Source organism: Pistacia vera, unplaced genomic scaffold (assembly GCF_008641045.1).
Source record: "Pistacia vera cultivar Batoury unplaced genomic scaffold, PisVer_v2 Contig688, whole genome shotgun sequence".
In the NCBI taxonomy this organism is placed as follows: Eukaryota; Viridiplantae; Streptophyta; class Magnoliopsida; order Sapindales; family Anacardiaceae; genus Pistacia; species Pistacia vera.
Genome location: NW_022196543.1, coordinates 224,529 through 242,371, shown reverse-complemented (window position 1 = coordinate 242,371; position 17,843 = coordinate 224,529). Strand labels below are relative to the sequence as shown.

The window sequence follows — 17,843 nt, the reverse complement described above, 5'->3', positions numbered from 1 at the left end:
TTCACAACTAGCCACTCACACCAACTCAGCTTAGAAGGCCTAATGCCTTTCAACATCATCTAGTCAGTCACATCGACTCAACACAGAAGGCCTAATGCATTTACCTTCACATTCAGTCGGTCATACCAACTCGACCTACTCAGCACTTGTTTTATTATTCACAAATAATTGCAAAGATTTTAAGTTAATGATTCAACGTCAATCAGTCATACCCATCAAGCCTTAGGACATCAGCTTAGGCAATAACCCTAAAGTCAATGACTCAAAGCCAGTCAGTCATGCCGATTTGACCTCAGAACATTACTCAGTGTTCACAACTACTAAATCAGTCAGACAACATAGACTCGAACTCAAACAAGTCAATACATCTACAAGCAAAATAGATAAGTACGAATCAACATCAACAAAACATCTAATTTATATAAAGCTTCATAAGGCTAAGTTAATTACAAGGCAGTGGGCGTTCAACACCCCAAAACACGAGTTTAGCAAACAAAAAAAAGAAATACATCAAGGAGCACCATGCTCCAAATCTTCATCTTGAGTCGACTACCCCACAAATGGCTCGACTTCCTTCCCCTTGCTAGCGGACGCCATCACAGCCAACTCGTCCTGAGGAGTAGACTCAGTCAACTTAGCCAGAGTGCACTCCAAGTCCTCAGCAAATTCCTCCAAGTCTTTGGGCTTTGGCTCAGCTTGGTCTTCCTCCGCTCCTCCTCCCCCCCCCCCCCCCCCCCCCCCCCCCCCCCCCCCCCCCCCCCCCCCCCCCCCCCCCCCCCCCCCCCTCTCCCCCAAGTTGACTCAGCTTCAATCTCTTCCCACAATTCAATGTCATCGTCAGGATTCCAATAGGAAGTGTTCCTGGCCTTGTACTCTTTCATCAGGTTAATAGGAGCTTTGATCATAGCGTCCGTGGTGATTGACTTGCGCCGCTCCCTAAGGGCAACTGACTCCTCTTCCTTCTCAGCTAGCGCTTTCTTTGCTTCATCCAACTCCGACTTGACTTATCACAACTTGACGATGCTCTCCTTTGACAGTTTCAACGTCAAAGCCTCCCAAGTGCATAGGCTAGTGTTAGACTTGGTCAACTCTTGGATTTTTACGTCCTGGGCAACCACGACCTTCTTTAGGTAGAGGTTCCCACACAAAGCCTACAAAAGAGCATACAATTAAGAGTTGTATACTTAAACAAAAAATTTCAAAGCCAAGACTTACCTGAAACTATCGAGCCACAGCCCACTCAGCTGCAACAGTCATCCCCATCTGATTCAGTCGTCGACTCTCATCCGTCGGGAGCAGAAAGGACACTGAGCTTTCTCATCTCAACCACGTCAGAATAGACAGAGGCGATCGTCGGAAGGGTGATTGTCAATTTCTCGGCATCCTTGTCGATTTGGACACTCTTCGACAACCTGGATCTAGCCAACGATTGCCCAGCTGATAGAGTTGACTCAGTTCGTTCCATTTGAATTTTTTCTCTCGACCTCAACGTCGACTCCCTCTTTCTCATAGGTTGGTGTTGTGCAGCTGCTTCACTTGCCCTCGGGATGTCCATGTTGATGTTCCTCTTCAACCTCTCTGTAAGGGCAAACTCTTCAGGAATGCGAAGATGCGAGTGGTTGCCTAAACGTGTTTTCCCTTTCTTTCTAAGCGCCTAGCCTGTTAGAGGTGTACGTGGTAGCTGCCGATTAAGCATGACTGTTTGAATTCTCACTCAAAGTGAAAATGAAATCCCTATGGTACACGTGTCGTGTGATAGGCTCATCACGTGATTTGTAATCTTTCGTTTCCTGCTCAAAGCCTATGAAACCCTACATTACAAGCATCTCGTTCTCCCAGTGTCACGCTCAGACAGAACTCATCTCACCCAGACAAGCCGATTCGAGCTCCAGTCCTTGAAGAGGTGAAATCTTTCTCTCAAAAGTTCATAGACAAAAAACATTAGCACTCGGTTTGGTTGACCAAGTGACGACATCCACAAAGAGTGTACCTTGCATCTTCTCGCTTGGTTTGGTCAGCCGAATGAAGACATTTACAAAGGATGCCCCTGGCATCCTACCACTCAGCTCGGTCGGTCGAGTGGGCACAACTACAAAGGATGCACTTAGCATCCCGCCACTCGGCTCAGTCAGCCGAGTAGGCACATCTACAAAGGTTTCACCTCGCATCCCGTCACTCGGCTCGATCAACCAAGTGGGCATATCTACGATAAAGGTAAAGGTACTTTGCATCATTCGTTGGGACAGAACACCTTCATTCGATCGAGGGTACGCTCGCTCAACCGAAGATACCGTCATCCAATCTGGTTAACCTCCAGCCAAACTGATTACTCTCCAAGCTAAATACTCCTTAGCTTAGAGAGTGAGGGGCCAACTGTACGAGCCAACAATCGTCTTGGGCCTTATTAGGCCCAAGCAGGTATTTTCTACCATGTAGGCCCAAGGCCGTGGTCCAATTCTGGTTGGGCCTATATCAAAATTCATGTCATAGGCCAAAACGCACAGCCCAGACCCAGCCTCTCTCTAGATTGGGCATCACTATTGGCCCACCTAGGGCCAGGCTCATTGGTCCAAGATAATTAGGACTCTTCTTATTTGGATTCTATCCTAATTCGCCTAAGATTTTGTATCTTATGTGAATTAGGACTCTTAATCCTACTGAGGCAAGTAAATCATGATCTTTTCCTATTCATTAAACCATTTTCCTATTCACTAAACCACTACTATTATGGACTCAAAAGTCCTACTAGGATATGAAGATCCTATGACTACTATTTAAACAGGGGACACGCCTCTGTTTAGGCATTCAATCTCAATACCATTTACTTGCTCCAAAGCTCCTACTCTTAAGAGTTATATATCTACGCCGTAGTTCTAGTTTCCGATTAGACTTCCGATAACCTTTCATTCTCTTAGCCCTCACTAAATTGTCTCATTCAGCCTTGCTGACTTGGGCGTCGGATTGCCTACGGCAAACACCACATCAGTGTTTACGTAAGCTTCACACTTGTTTACTTTGTGTGGAGGTACAACGGATTGTCAGTACCTTCAACCTCACAAGGTCAAACCTTCTTTCCGTAACCATAGATTTTAGCATCTACGTTGATAAATTAATAATTTATTAATTTATAGAGTGTATTTACACAAACATACATTTAATCAACTAAAAATTCAGTGTATATTACCAATCTAATAAATTGAATTTGAGTTAATCCAATAAATATGCATTAAAGCATTAATTTAAATTCATTGTACTTATGTACTTAATTAAAAAATATTCCTTATATATAATAAATTGATTGTACTTATTTACTTAATTAAATAATATTCCTTGTATATAATAAATTGATTGTACTTATTTACTTAATTAAATAATATTCCTTGTATATAATAAATTGATTGTACTTATTTACTTAATTAAAAAATATTCATTGTATATAATTGCATTAATCTAATTAAATGTATTCAACAAAAAAAATATGTGTATAATTAAATTAAATTAAATGCATTTATTGTATTTAATATCTTTAATTATATTAAATGTATTTAACCAACTAGATTAAAAATAATCTTTATATAAACAAATACAAAGTCTTATTATATTTCATAATCACAATGACTTTCTATCTAAAAAGTGTTAAAAAATTAACATGACAGATGAGATGCGTAGTATAGTAATTTTTTTTATAGCAATTCGACAATTTAACCCTAAAACTTCTAAATGCAATGAAAAAAGTTAGAGATGAGATCTAACCAAATTTAAATTTTGAGAAAAAATAAGTAACAATAGAGTCATATTTTAATAAAATATCTGGTCAATTAATAAATTATTTATTTATAATATGAACGGAACCACAAAGTTATATAAGGTTTTCTAGAAAAGTATTATTTTATTAATTTATTAAAATTATTAATTTAATCTAATAACCGGGACTATAAGAAATTATTATATAATAGAGATTATTAATTTATCGAATATTAATTTATAGAGGTTATACTGTACAAATACACTATATACGGATTGTAATTTGTAGTGAAATTAAATGAATTTCAATCAAAATTCACCGTAAACATCACGAGGAATAAACAAAAACAATAGTATGGTTTTACATAGAAGCGATGCAAAAAAGAAATGTGATCTTTTTTATGGGGTTGTCAAGTCTGAAACTCTTAAATGAGAAGATAAAGATTAGAAATAGAAATAGAAAAGAGCAAAGTTGTAATAGCCCCATCCTCCTGCACCTGAAAGTTGAAAAACAAGCAATGGAAATAATGGTGGTTCACCAGAGAAAATATACCTTGGACATGTATTCTTGTTTGAACATGAACATCCCACTTTTCCTTTGTTAAATCAATTCAGCTATTTAAGGGAAGAAAACCAGCAAATGTTCTTGTGTGCAAACCCAATGTCTTCATATGCAGACACAAATACCAAAGAAATGGGTTCTACATTTTACTGGTATTCACTACCTCAAATGTATGTATAAGGTTGATTTTAACAGATACAAAGAACTCAATGAACTACCAAATATATATCGTTCACTATTCTTTGGAGGTGAATACCCTTACCCTTCATTGGAATATGCATAACAAAGCCAATGAGAGTACAACTACCAAAATATATCCGGCAATTGAAACTAAATGATTTGCTATGAGATACAGAAATTAAATTATAATGAAAACCAAATAACATAAAACAGTTTATTTCACCTCCAAAAACCAGCTAGAAATGAGAACCAGGTTAAACCACAAGTTCCATTTTAAGTTTACAGATTGAAGTAATTGTTTACAATATAAAAGCCAGATCTTTCAAATGTAAAAAGGCATCGAATACTCTAATCATCTTAAAAGCATAATTATTAGTATTATGAATTATGGTTACAGACATTTTCTGATTTGGAAATATCAGCCCCAAGGCCTTGGCTCAAACAATGACTAGACTATAGCAGGTCTTAGGTTTGAATATTGCATATTGAACCAACAAAAAGTGAAAAAAAAAAAAAAAAAAATTAAGCTTCAATGTGAAGCAACAGAGCTTCCTAGCAAGGCATATTCCCGGCCAAAACTAGGCCTGAGGTTTGAGGAAACAAGTTGTCTCTAGGTGAGCTACAAAATTCTGAGATATAAACACCCCAATAGAGTCTGGCCTATGCTGCCAGGCCTTAAGCATGTTCCTAAACTTCTGCTTGCAGATAACTTTAGCAGAACACAGAAGGTAAAAATAAATAAATTGAATAAAAACTGCTAAACCGCTAATACAAAAAAAAATGTTAGGACTTCAACACCACCAATTAGCTATAAAAACAAAAGAAAGTAAGAAAAAGAGAGATGTACCTGTTTCAGCCCGATATAGCTGAATACCAGTTAATTGGACTTGTGAAGATGACAGCATAGCTCTACATCACGATTAACTCTTGTCAAGAATAAGACAATTAGAAACGCCTGCGATTTTCCAGCAACCACCAAGCACTTAAACGCCAAAACAGAAGAAACTATGATTTATCAGAAAGGCATATGGGAGGTCCTGCAATCATGTCATGACCTCGTATTTGAAAAGTACACAAGATCACAAAATCACAGCTCATCATCTCTTCCAATCTGCACTGGCCAAAAATAAAGAAATAAGATCTGCAGCAGATGATTCTATTGAACTAAACAACTTATGAAAAACTTTACCAACAATATCCTGAGAGATTTATCTATTATAACCAGAGACAGCATCAAAAGGGATATAAACCAAGAAAGAATTTAAAATTGAGAATCGAATCTGCAACATGAGTGATTGCCAGGACAAAATATATCCAAAAATTATTATACGACATTAAGTGTTGATAGAAAACTCTGCATACGAGTATGCTCGCAAAGGATAATACACTGAATAAAAAGATAATTTTATTGAAAATATAAATGTATATACAAGAAACATCATTGTTCTCTGATTGGTAAAAGCTACAGCCAGGATACAGAGTTGGCTAAGACATAATGCTAGGGCATGCTAATTTGCACCTTGGAACAGCAGATCTTTACAGTCGAAGTTGCCAACTTAATACAGGAGCAAAATCCAAAATCTCAAAAAGGATCACTCGAAAATCAACTTGTGGAGGGGTCTACAAAAGAATCTATATAACCTAATTGTGGACTGGATAGCTGAATGACCGTCCACGTAACTGGTCATTTCTTGACAACAGCAATTATGTTTGATTTGTCAATAGTATAATGAACAAGACTATACAAAAAGCGTAACTTCAAACCATCATATTTAAGTCTGAAAGGTCATCCATTGGAATTTCAAGGCCCATGAAGTCATGATCTTGTAATGCATCATCCTCAATGTTCAACCATGAACCAAGATCCTGAGCATGATCATCAGAATCACCTAAGACATCTAATGATATCTGTGAGAAGTCAATAGGCTCAGAACCATCCAATACATCCAAGTTAAACTCTTCTTTTACTTTGGCATTACTGTTGGTAGCCATTTCACTTGACTTTGACACGGATGCTGTTGGTTTGGGTTGCTCTGACATCTTTCCAAGAAGGCCATTTACAGAAACAGATAGTTGAGTAATTTTCTGCTTAGGCTTTGTTTTAGATTTCCTTTCCCCCTTAGCATTTGATAATGCTGGCCTACCAATTTTATTAGTTCCATTTCTAGATAAAACTTCTCTGCTATGTCCCTTTCCATCTCTGTCTCTTTCACTTCTCTTTCCCTTTGTACTGCTTAATAGGGAAGTTCCAATGCTTGATGGGGCACTTGTGGTACCAATAGTACCAACCACATCATCAAGCAACAACTCCCTTTTCTTCACCCTGTTTGACCATGTATCTTCTTTACCAGTACTTTGTTCAGATGAGCGATTTATTGCTGGAAGCATATCAGAACTATCCCCATTCTGACCCAACTGTGATGTTGAAGGACTTGGCTGTGAGCCCATGGATGCTGCAGAAAAGAGCAAAAGTAATAATCCAAATGTTAACCATGACACATGGAAAAAAAAAAAATGCAGAAACATAAAAGAGAGAAAAAGGCACGCACAAAAAAGCTCACCAAGATATTTGCCAAATTTATCAAAGAATACTAGAGAAAAAATCATTTTTTCTTTTTTTATAAGAAACCAAAGACTTGTATTAGCCCATTTGAATATTCATATATGCGCTAAGAATAAAAGTAAATTCCAAGTATTTTATCCAGGAGGGACAATATAAAGATACCTGAAACTCTAACTTCCAGAGAATGGCCAGAGGTATTGGCAAATGATCTCGCAGATTCACCATCTGTGGGAGCATTTATGGGCTGTCCACCATTTAGGTGGGAATACCCAGAAAGAAACATATCCTTAAATAACTGTTCACTAAAGCAGCTCTTACCCGTATCTTCATATTTATGACATCTGTCTAATGTTCGTTTTACAAATGCTAGCGCAGTTTGCTTGGCCATTTTGTTACTGGAACTCTTACCACCAGTGGCATTAGGACCCCAACAAGTCTATCAAACCAAAAATAAATTAATCAATCATAAATAAAATGCAGCAGCTCGATTTTGTATTATAGCATAATCAAGATAACCAGAGGAAAGAATGAGATCACTAATTTAATTTAAATAAAGCACTTCAATTTACATATAGTGAGGATAAGATATAAAATAACACAAAACGGTAATAGGAAAAAAATCCATTCAAACAGGAACTGTGGGTCAGTAATTATGTAGACATCCAACCTAGCAACAGATAGATTCCTGTTCAGTGAAAGACATTATTTATATTGAAGGAGACTGCAGAAGATTAGAGTCTAGGTATATTCTTCAGAAAATTCTGGGGTAGCTCAAGCCAATTACGGTTGGAAATTTGGATCTGATATCTCATTCAACCTGTCCTACACCACTCAATCTATGGGCTTGTTCAAAATGAATATAGATGCTCTTTCTTCTTTCTTCATCTCAATGTATAGATGTCCTTCCAATTAAAAAAATGAAATCGCTAGTATTGCCACCTTTGAACACCCTGCTGAGGTCGTACAAACACTGGGTAACGACCTCTTTCCAGTATTGCCCTCTTTAAGCAGAAGAGAAAAGTATAACCGCTAAGATCATCTTTACTCGAAAATAGCCAAATGTCCTTCCAGAATCTAACAGTAATCAATGACATGCCTACTCTCTTCAGAGACAAGATTTTTGAAAGGTCTGGAACACCTCAAATTAATCTTTCTTTGCCCCTATATATCTCTCAAATTCTTGACTCATTTAGTTAATTCTGAAACCTGCTTGACCAAAACTCCAGCATAGCACATTTTTAACTAGAACCTGCTTTGAAGACTATCCTAGATGGCTTTATGCCTAGTCAAAGGAATGTACAACATCAATTTGGCACTGCAGCACTTAAATGCAGCATCCCAATAATCCATTTGACCATAACAGGAAAATGAAAAGAGCAACTAATAATGAAAAAAGATATTGATCGTTAAGAGAGCTTACCATATACTTCTCATATGCCATTGCAACGAGTTTGTCAAGGGCACTTTGTTCAAACTCCCTATACAAAAAGCAGAATACGTGCGAACACCATAAGTACCAAAAAAAAATTGAGCTAAAAGACAAAAGCACACACATTCATCTCTAGGGAATAAGAAAAAGACAAATTCATTACTTTTCTTGAAGTTCTTTCACTTCTGAGGCAGACTTCAAGAGTTTATCAAGCAACCCTTGCTTCTTGGATACCTATTGCATCAAAATCAGATCAAGAGATGAAATTCTCAAGAATAAAACTTACTTCAGGGCAAGCAATATCCATAAATAATATGTTGTGCACAGAAAGTTCAAATTTGTGGAATATCCCATGACAACTCAAAGAAGGGTGAAAATGAATATTGTACAAATAAAAGAAAAGGTAGATTTCAAATAAAGGCGTTTAAGGTTGTAAATTACCTGTTCGTGGTGCCTCTTTGCTAATTTTTTGATTTCATCACTGATTCCTTCATCTTCTAACTGTACTATGTCAGTCTGAGAAAAAGAAGGATGTTCAACTAGTCAAATATCTTCAAATAAAAATAAGATAAAAACAACACACAACAAAATGCTAAGCATATCCCAAGAACAAGATAACCCTAGAGCCAAAGCCAAATATCACACAGACACACAGGATCCTGTAAGGGCAAAAAGATGAGAGGACATGAAGTGAAAATTCCATGGGAGTGCATTATTCAACAATTGAGAGAGTGTTTTTGTGTTGTGGAGGCTGAGGAGGCAGCTGGAATCAGATTTGGATAAAATGGCCAATTAAAGCAATACTACTGAATTAGAATTAGAAGACTTCTGGTAGAATAAACCTACCAGCGATTCTGGGAAAATACCAACACTCCTAGCTTCCAGAAGAAGTTTCTCATTCATCTGCATACTATCATACTGAAATTCTGAAAAGGTCATGCCAGGTATCAATGCTTGATCAGGAAGTACACCACTTAGGGACTGACCAAAGTTTGAGTTAATCCCAGAATTTGAAATTCCCAATATATCAATTTCTGGCTCATCATCAATATTTCTTTTTCCAGTTATCCTATAACCATTAAAACCAGTATGCTCAGACTGAAAGTTCAATAGATGATCCAAAAGATTAGGTTCCATCTCTCCATCTAGCTCAAATCCAACTCCATATGCATCAATTTGGAGGTCCTCATTCTCACTGCTATAATCTTCCTCTATAACTAAAGCAGCTATGAGCCTCTGGTAAAGCGGGATCGAAGCATGATCTCTTGCACCAGTTACTAACTGTTCCATAAGGAGATCACCTCTCCCTGTTTCAAGCCCAACCTCTCTCTCCTGTTCTGCCAACCCATATCCATTAGGTACAGAAGTGCAACCACCTGTGTTAGAAGGAAACAGTTTTGGTGTTGGTGTGGCAGATTCAAGATTTCCCTAAAAGATAGTAAGAATTAGAAACAGTTAGAATAACATTACTAATGACAAAAAACAGACACTTGAGAGATTAAAACGCACAAATAAAGGAACTGTAGATAAAAATACAAAAGTTAATTTAACCGTGAACTACTTTTTTTCCTTTTCTTTGGTAGGGTGGAGGAATAAATTATAGTATCATCTAATCCCAACTACATGGAAAACTGATTATAGATCACAATAATGCATTCAAGATATGTGACAAAGAAAAAAATAATTATTTTGTTAATATATAACCATATGATGCGTAAAAAAATATAATAAAAATATGTGACCGCAATTTAAAATTAGGTATTAGCAGGCCTGAAACAAGCTGGTCCAGCTACAAAACTGCATATACCATGTCACAATATTACAACAATATGACCAAAAAAAAAAAGGGGTTAGGCTATTGTAACAGAAATGTTTTACACAAATTTGTGACACAAATTCTTTTCCTTGATTCCATGTAAACAACGACTTGGATGAGAATTAGTTAGTTATTTTTAAGCTAAGTAAGAATTTCTAAGCCACAAATTACCATGTATCAAAGTCATGAATTTGTGTCACAAATTTGTGTTACGATAGCTTAAACCCAAAAAAAAAAAAAAAAAAAAAAAAACTTAAAATTAAAATCAAAGGAAGCATCACCTGTAATAACACAGTATTTGATAATTCATATCATAAAGAGCATCACCTGTTGCTTTAAGTAAACAATTTCTCCATCAGATACAAAACCAAAGAGTGGCTCCATCTGCCTCCAAAATGAGCTGGAAAGAGCATGTGCTGAAGTGAAAATTAAATCCATCAGTCCAACAAGACAAGTGGTTACCAATAGAATGACAAAAAAAATTAATTGATATGATACCAGAATTAATAACAGCCTTTGCAGCAGCCTGTAGCTCTTCATGACCATCGTCTGAACCAACTACGAAAATTTTGAAACACAAATAGATGGAAAACAAAATAAGTAACTTCAATTAAATAGCAATCCCAAAAAAAAAATTCTTCATGAATTTGAAGCACAACTACCAAGAAAATCAGCTGCTGTACTGGTCATTGTATGCTTTTGACGTTTATAAGCCTTGCGGTCAGACAATTTCCTACTTGGGGGACGACCTGCCTTGCTGAAAAAATATTTCAAAAAGCTGTGAGATTTTCAACTAAGACACAGTTGCAACTACAAATTAGGGAAGACACATGTCCAAAAAACAAAATAGGTAAGGAGAAAATGTTTAACCTTTCAGTCTTATCAAATCCAAGTCTGGCACTTCTAAGCTGTTTTGCAGTTCCTACATGACCCAGCTTCCCAACCATCATTGGCGTGAGAGACCTTGTAGATGTAAAACCCCGCCCGGTTCGCCCCTGCCTCCGTACACCGTCTCCAAGATCTTCCCCAGAAACCAGCTTATTCTTTCTGGATGGCAGAATTAAAGTGGACTTCTTTTGAACATTTTGCCCAGCTTTCTCATCTACCTCATCAAACTTTCTGACCTTGTCTTTAGGTTTAATGTCAGCAACCCCCGATTCTTCACTTTCAGATAATGCCGATGAAGACAAGGGATCACCTTTCAATTTAACTTGCTGAGGAGAGTTGCCAGACAAGCGTTTAACAAATCCCATTCCAACTTCATTACCTGCTACATCAGATGAAGCATCCAAAGCAGGAGTTTTTTCGTTATTAGAAACAATAGGAAGCAAATTTGTCCTTCTTGCTGTACGGGAGTTCTTCTGCGGCCTCTGGCCAGCCCAATGAGCAACTGGTGATGAAGATCTAGCTGATGCTGTGCGCTTGCGATTGTTAGTACCAACAACCGCAGGTGGCTTGTTTGTACAATGAGAAAGTTCCCAGTCATTAGGAGCAGTTGCTCTATGGAAACCTGGGGACAACTTGGGTGGTGCAGCAACTGAACCTGATCGCGGAGCTCGAACAGATGCATTCATTTTGGTGTTTGAAGTAGGACTAGCTGATTTAAATTCATCCCGAGCATTCATCCTAAGCATTATTTAGAACATTTATAATGTAAATAAACACAGTATATAATAAAACATCTCAAAGGAGTACGAATGAGATGGCAGAATATAATTTTAAAATAAAAAATGAGCACAAGACTCCCATAAACAAGAAAAGGAGAAGACGCTGCAATTATGATGATAAATAAAAGATATGATAAGGGACACAATGCATACTTATTGACAGCTCTGAGATTCACCCTTTCTTTATCTGAACCTATAGAACGGTCTCTCCTTTCATTGAGAATGGAGTTGTTATCCAGTTCAGTCCTAGGGATGGATGTACGCACACCCAAGCCAGTCTGTTGTGAGATACCATCTGATTTTCCAATTCCAACAGCTCCATTAGCAACTCCTGGCCTATATTAAGATGCATATTAATATCATCTCAGAAAAGGAGCTTGAAAGGGTAATTATCGATGGAAAAAAATAAACTGAAAAAGAGATGATTTTTTAATATATTATTGAAGTAAGAATTTCAGTGAAATGACATACCAAAAATCCCTAACTCACAAATTCTGAAAACCATACTTACTTTTGAACATGATTAGAAAGAAAGTTTGTCCCATTCAACATGATTAGAAAGAAAGTTTGTCCCATTCATACTTCGTGGCCAAAACTCTTTTCAAAGGTTCTTCTCCACTGTTTTCAATTCAAATTAAGGGCAACTAATAGTTGCAAGAAGTTAACGAATCCAACAACTAGGCTTATGACTCCAAATCGATTAAGGTATTCATTATGGCAATCCTTGATGTCAAGCACTTATATCAATTAAGCACTCATGCTACTCAAAATTGGCAATCGAGCGGGTAGTATCTGTGGAGAGGAATACTGAAACCCTCCGCAGAACATAAGGTCAATTGATAATTATAAATTTATTCATTTAAATTTGGTAAGTTCACCTTCACATAATGCATGAAATTCAACATCTCAACCAATGCCCTAAACAATAAGGCGAAAATAAAAATCGGTGAATTAATCTTAATACCATATATTGAGATGGTTTTCCTCATTATTGCCGGGAGGCTAAACTGTATAGTGGTAATATAGCACAGGATGATAAAATCTACCATAAGCACAATAAATATAAAGTTATTTGAAAACATCTACATACATGTCAGTCATTCTTCTCCCCAATTCTTACCACAACGTCGGTCAAGGAAGCTTTCAAAGGTGTACCAATTTATCCCTTATATCTCTATCATAATTAAAAGCGGGCTTACAACAGAATAAGAAACTTAGGGCATAAAGAGCAACAAACGCTGCAATTAGCACAAAACTCAAATTCTTGAAACTTGGCTCTAATTTAAGAGCCTGAACTTCCCCAATTAGAAAATAATAGATAATTACAGCAAAATTATTATTATTGTTGTTGTTTGCTATCATTACTTTAAAAGCTTCTGCTCATAATTAAGGTCACCAACATCGAACAAAAGCCATGTTTTAAAAAGTTCCCTCCTAGCAATCCCAAAAGGCGACATTTAATACACGCAACTATGCCAAGGCTTCAAGCAGTCAGAATTGGGTATATGAACATATAACATTCCTCGTATTGAAGAATAGTGCAGTGTCAGATATCATACCTGAAGCCATGTGAGTCATTTATCCTTGATCGGGCATCAGTAACGGGTCTTTGCTGCATCCCCTGTTTAGGTTCCCGATAACCATCAGTAGGTTTAGGTGACACAAAACTTTGAGATGCTTCTGGCTTTATTCCAGAACGCTTCTTCTTCGTTCTTGATTTTTCCCAAGCATCAACACCAATAGATAAAGTCCGATCCTCACCCTGAACCCCACCACTATTTGCAAGTCTTAGCATTTCCCTATCCCTATCTACAGAACCAGGCGGTCTGACAACAGCATTACTCCGAACATCCATCTATAATTATTACAATGGAAATATCAATATTCATGTGATAATGACACAAGAATTGGCATTTACAAATTCAGCATCAATAAATAGCAGACTACCAACAATAAAATCATATAGCATGGGGAGAATGTAGTTAGATAAGCAAGCAATCTCAAAAGATACCATGTTCCTTCGTGGAAAGAAAATGCAACACAAACCACTAATCAAGTTTATACATATTCCTTTTCTTATTTTTTGTTTTCGGAAAGAAACAGACTATTCATTGATATGAAGAAATCACAAGGGTAAACCAACCACCCTCACAAAAGAATATGTATGGCTCTATACCAAAAACATGTATAAATTAAGGTTTAACAATATCTAAGCATAAAACAGTACAGCACCCCACAAAAGAATATGTATGACTCTATCCCAAAAACATGTATAAAATAAAGTTTAACAATATCTAAGCATAAAACAGAACAGCACCCCACACTCAACCAAGAAAAAACAAAAATGAATAGCTTCAAATTTAGTGACAGCTGGAAAGAAAACTAACTGGGCTTCCACAAATAATAGCATTTCATTTTTTGAGTGGTCTCTAACCCCTTCTTGTCTATCTCATTTCAAACATAAAACTTAAGTGGCGTCAAAGAAACAGGGATATCAATTATAATATCTACATCATACATTAGCAGATGATGATTCTTACAAGGAACAAGAAACAGAAAAGGCAATACCCAATCAATAAACAATAAGTGCATTAAATAGTTGTTACGAGTAAACCATAAATATTACTTATATAGAACACTTAATACGGGATAAAAATTGAAAAAATGTGAGACAGAAAGAAGACATTGAAGAACGAAGTTCAGGTTACGTACCCCCCTCACATCCACCATAGAAGTTCGAGTCCGCTTATTTGGAACAGCAGTTTTTGTTCGCTCTTCTGACTTTTGCTGCTCTAGTTCAAAGCCACCAGGTATGGCATGACTAGGAATCCCCATCTTACTAAGGTTTGGTCCCAGGACAGACCTCTCACTTGATAACAAGGCACTGCGCTGCTCATTAGCAAAACTTTCTGATCGTGACCTCTTCTTTGAGGGTATGCTTGGAAAACACTTGTTAAAAACAGATAAGGCTTCATTGAAAAGTTTCATGCGTTCCCTGTTAACCCAGCCAAAAATATAAAATAATTAAAACAAACTAGTAATAATTCCAATCCAAAATACATTAGTTACAAAGAACTACCTGGCCTTGACAGAGTTTTCACGCAGACCAGCCTTGGCTCTTTTAATTTCCTCCGGTACAGGACACGGCAGAAGCTTGCCTTTTGACAAACCATTTGGAGAATCATCTACTGGAACACCAAGAGCAATATTCATGTGTCGTCTAAAGTCTCCTTGACGATTAGACTTATGATCTGCAACAACATCCTTTGGATCAAAAAGCAAGCATCGGAAGAAACTTGACACATCTCCTTGTGTTACTGCAGAACTGCCTCTTGACATGTTTGGAAGAGAAGCTAGGATTGGATTCTCCATGCTCTCACGAAAGCTGCCTGATCTGTCCAGTTGAGCAGCTAAGTGGGATCCACGCTGTCCACTGGTGTATAATGGCCTATCTGGGCTACCAGAAGACAGATCAAACTTGCTAGACATTGCCATTGCATCAGCTTCTGCTCATCCTCTTTGTTACAAACCAAAAAAATGCCGTGGTGCATGACAAAATTGGAGCAGCACAGTACATAAAGGCCAATTTCGATGTTCTGAGGAAAATGACAAGACAATGCACCTGCAAAAAGGAAAAACTAAAGAACAGGCACACAAATCTTAATTCCTTCAAAATTCTATACTAAGCTTCACATGATACTTCCAGATTCACATTTTTAAATACTTAATGCTGACAACAGAAGTGTGACAGAATATAAAAAGTTGGACTGATTCAACATTATCACAAGTATTTCAGTTGCAGAAATATATGAGCATGAAAATAAGCTCAATTGACTCATAAACCAGAAAACTTTTACACCATAAAGTTCCCGTATTAGTTTCTTCAGGTCAATTATAGATGTTGTGGATCCACATTTCGGTTTCCATAATGGTTCAAAAAGATACATATAAAACTTTCTTTTTTCACTTATAAGTACATAATTCATCTATTCACACCTCCCCGTCCAGTTACGAAGCTATGAAATTCTCAACCGTGAAAATGGACTCTTTTTAATGATAAATCAATTTTCTGAACTAATCAACTAGAGAGGCAAGGCACACCACATTTAAAAAAGAATAACTGCTAGCAGTCACCAAATAAAATACAACTCAAACATAACAAATTTTCAAAACCTGATTGCTTGAGGTAAATCATTGCACTTTTTCTATCTTTTCTCATTAAAACTTCTATATATGACAATATCATGTATTCGGTCATAGGCCATCATGTAACTCATCAGTATATTAAAACAGTTTTTCTAACAACTCAAAGTATCTCTTACTTTTATAACAATCCACTTTTCTCCCTTTTTCTCTCACTAAGCATATATACTCAAACAACTAAGCTAGAATAAACCTTTGATCTCACCATCCATCCTATTTTATACGGAGATAAGATCCTTCTAGCATAAAGATCTTTGACAGAATCCAAATGCTTATGCCCCACTTGTATAGAAAACCAGTCTCTGAATTGGTTAACAACTTCATCAATAAGCTATGCCAACATAAACAAAAGAATTCAAGCTCTGTTTCAACTACCAAGACGATCATAACTAGCTACAGGCAGCAAAACTTAGAGATATATGATTATTACAGAAGTTCAAAGCAACTGCTGTCTCCTAAACTAACCACTGCAGCTCACTTTGCAGCAAAAACACAGACAGACAAACCAAGCACGCAAGATGTGACAAACATTAATGGAAACCAAAGCTCAAGAGTTCCATCATGCGAGAAACTTATTTTGACATCAGTTTTAAGCCAATAACATGATAGAAAATAATACAAAAATGGACTGTTAACAACATCAAATGTAACTGGCTCAGATAAAGACATCAAAAATTTACGAAAAACAAATATCAATTAATGCACTGAAATCTTTATTTTTGTCTTATACAAGTGTTTAAGGCAATAAAAACTTAACTAACCTAAGAAGAGCAGTAAAAGAATATTATAAATTATAAAAAGTACTTATGCAATTTCCCAACCTAGAACAAATACTTTTGTCTTATACAAGTGTTTAATACTAGTGTAATAATCTTATACCCACAGTTGGGCCCACCACAGGTCGATTAATCTAAATACAAAATGCGGATTAGCATCCAATTAATTTAGAAAGCAATAAAGCAACATCACTTGGAATGTAGTTTCTGTTACATATCAGTAAGGTATGACTAGAAATCAGGCTTTAGATTTTCCCTCTTTTTACAAAGATATTCCATTATTTTTAACAGACTTGCGACTGCCTCCAAGTTCACTCTCAGTCCATTGAATTCTCCAATAATGATACACAAATACAAGAAAATACTCGTGAAAAAATTTTCCCATTAATTTTACATACATTTCACCATTCCTCAACACATTCTAACCAACAAAAACCACATGTATCAAATGACATGTTCAGCCACGTAAACATGCTTAGTGCAAGCTCAAAATCACTTTTTCTCCTCTAATTCTTCTATTTCATTGTTCAATCTCCCTTCATTGAACAAAACCTCCGCAAAACCATTAAATAGACAATTGCAAAGATTAATAACCATAAAAACCCTAGAACTTCAATACAACACAAACCTTAAAAAAATAACGAAATCTACCTTCAATTAACCTAAATAACAACTTAAGAGCTAAAATAGTAAACCCTAGAAGTAGAAGAAACGTAAAAAATGAAGACATTTGAATCTACCTTGAATCACGACAATGATGAATCTTTCTATAAGAGGTGTTACGAAGCATTAAAGAATCTACAGATTGTGGGTTTTAATTGGAAAATTGCGAGAGATTGTGTGATTTGGAGCTCGAAATCGAAATCAAAGTTCGTACAAAGCCATTGAAGCCTGTGTTTTGAT

General features: G+C 36.5%; 1 protein-coding gene across 3 annotated transcripts; it reads right to left on the bottom strand.

Annotated features, from left to right (window-relative positions):
* Window positions 1–5,869: 5,869 nt before the first annotated feature.
* Window positions 5,870–17,843, bottom strand: LOC116113678. 3 transcript variants are annotated; one of them, XM_031399837.1, is made up of 15 exons: window positions 17,681–17,843; window positions 15,041–15,599; window positions 14,674–14,956; window positions 13,521–13,816; window positions 12,115–12,297; window positions 11,165–11,920; window positions 10,957–11,051; window positions 10,793–10,852; window positions 10,622–10,710; window positions 9,325–9,906; window positions 8,920–8,994; window positions 8,642–8,712; window positions 8,470–8,527; window positions 7,368–7,485; window positions 5,870–6,939 (listed from the first exon to the last, which is right to left on the bottom strand). In XM_031399837.1, the coding sequence occupies exons 2-15, from the start codon at window positions 15,454–15,456 to the stop codon at window positions 6,245–6,247; spliced, it is 3,777 nt and encodes a 1,258-aa protein (XP_031255697.1). In that variant the 5' UTR covers window positions 15,457–15,599; window positions 17,681–17,843; the 3' UTR covers window positions 5,870–6,244. The 3 variants fall into 3 exon arrangements, with proteins under 3 accessions (XP_031255697.1, XP_031255695.1, XP_031255696.1); XM_031399835.1 differs by having other exon boundaries at window positions 7,212–7,485; window positions 17,681–17,842; XM_031399836.1 differs by having other exon boundaries at window positions 7,212–7,485; window positions 15,041–15,583; window positions 17,681–17,842.

Excerpts from the sequence above, each read along its gene's own strand:
- LOC116113678 (XM_031399835.1), bottom strand. The coding sequence starts at position 15,456 with ATGGCAATGTCTAGCAAGTTTGATCTGTCTTCTGGTAGCCCAGATAGG. Across the intron at positions 12,298-13,520 it reads AATGACTCACATGGCTTCAG|GCCAGGAGTTGCTAATGGAG; the intron begins GTATGATATCTG and ends ATCTTAATATAG. Across the intron at positions 6,940-7,211 it reads TCTGGAAGTTAGAGTTTCAG|CATCCATGGGCTCACAGCCA; the intron begins GTATCTTTATAT and ends TCTTTTCTGCAG.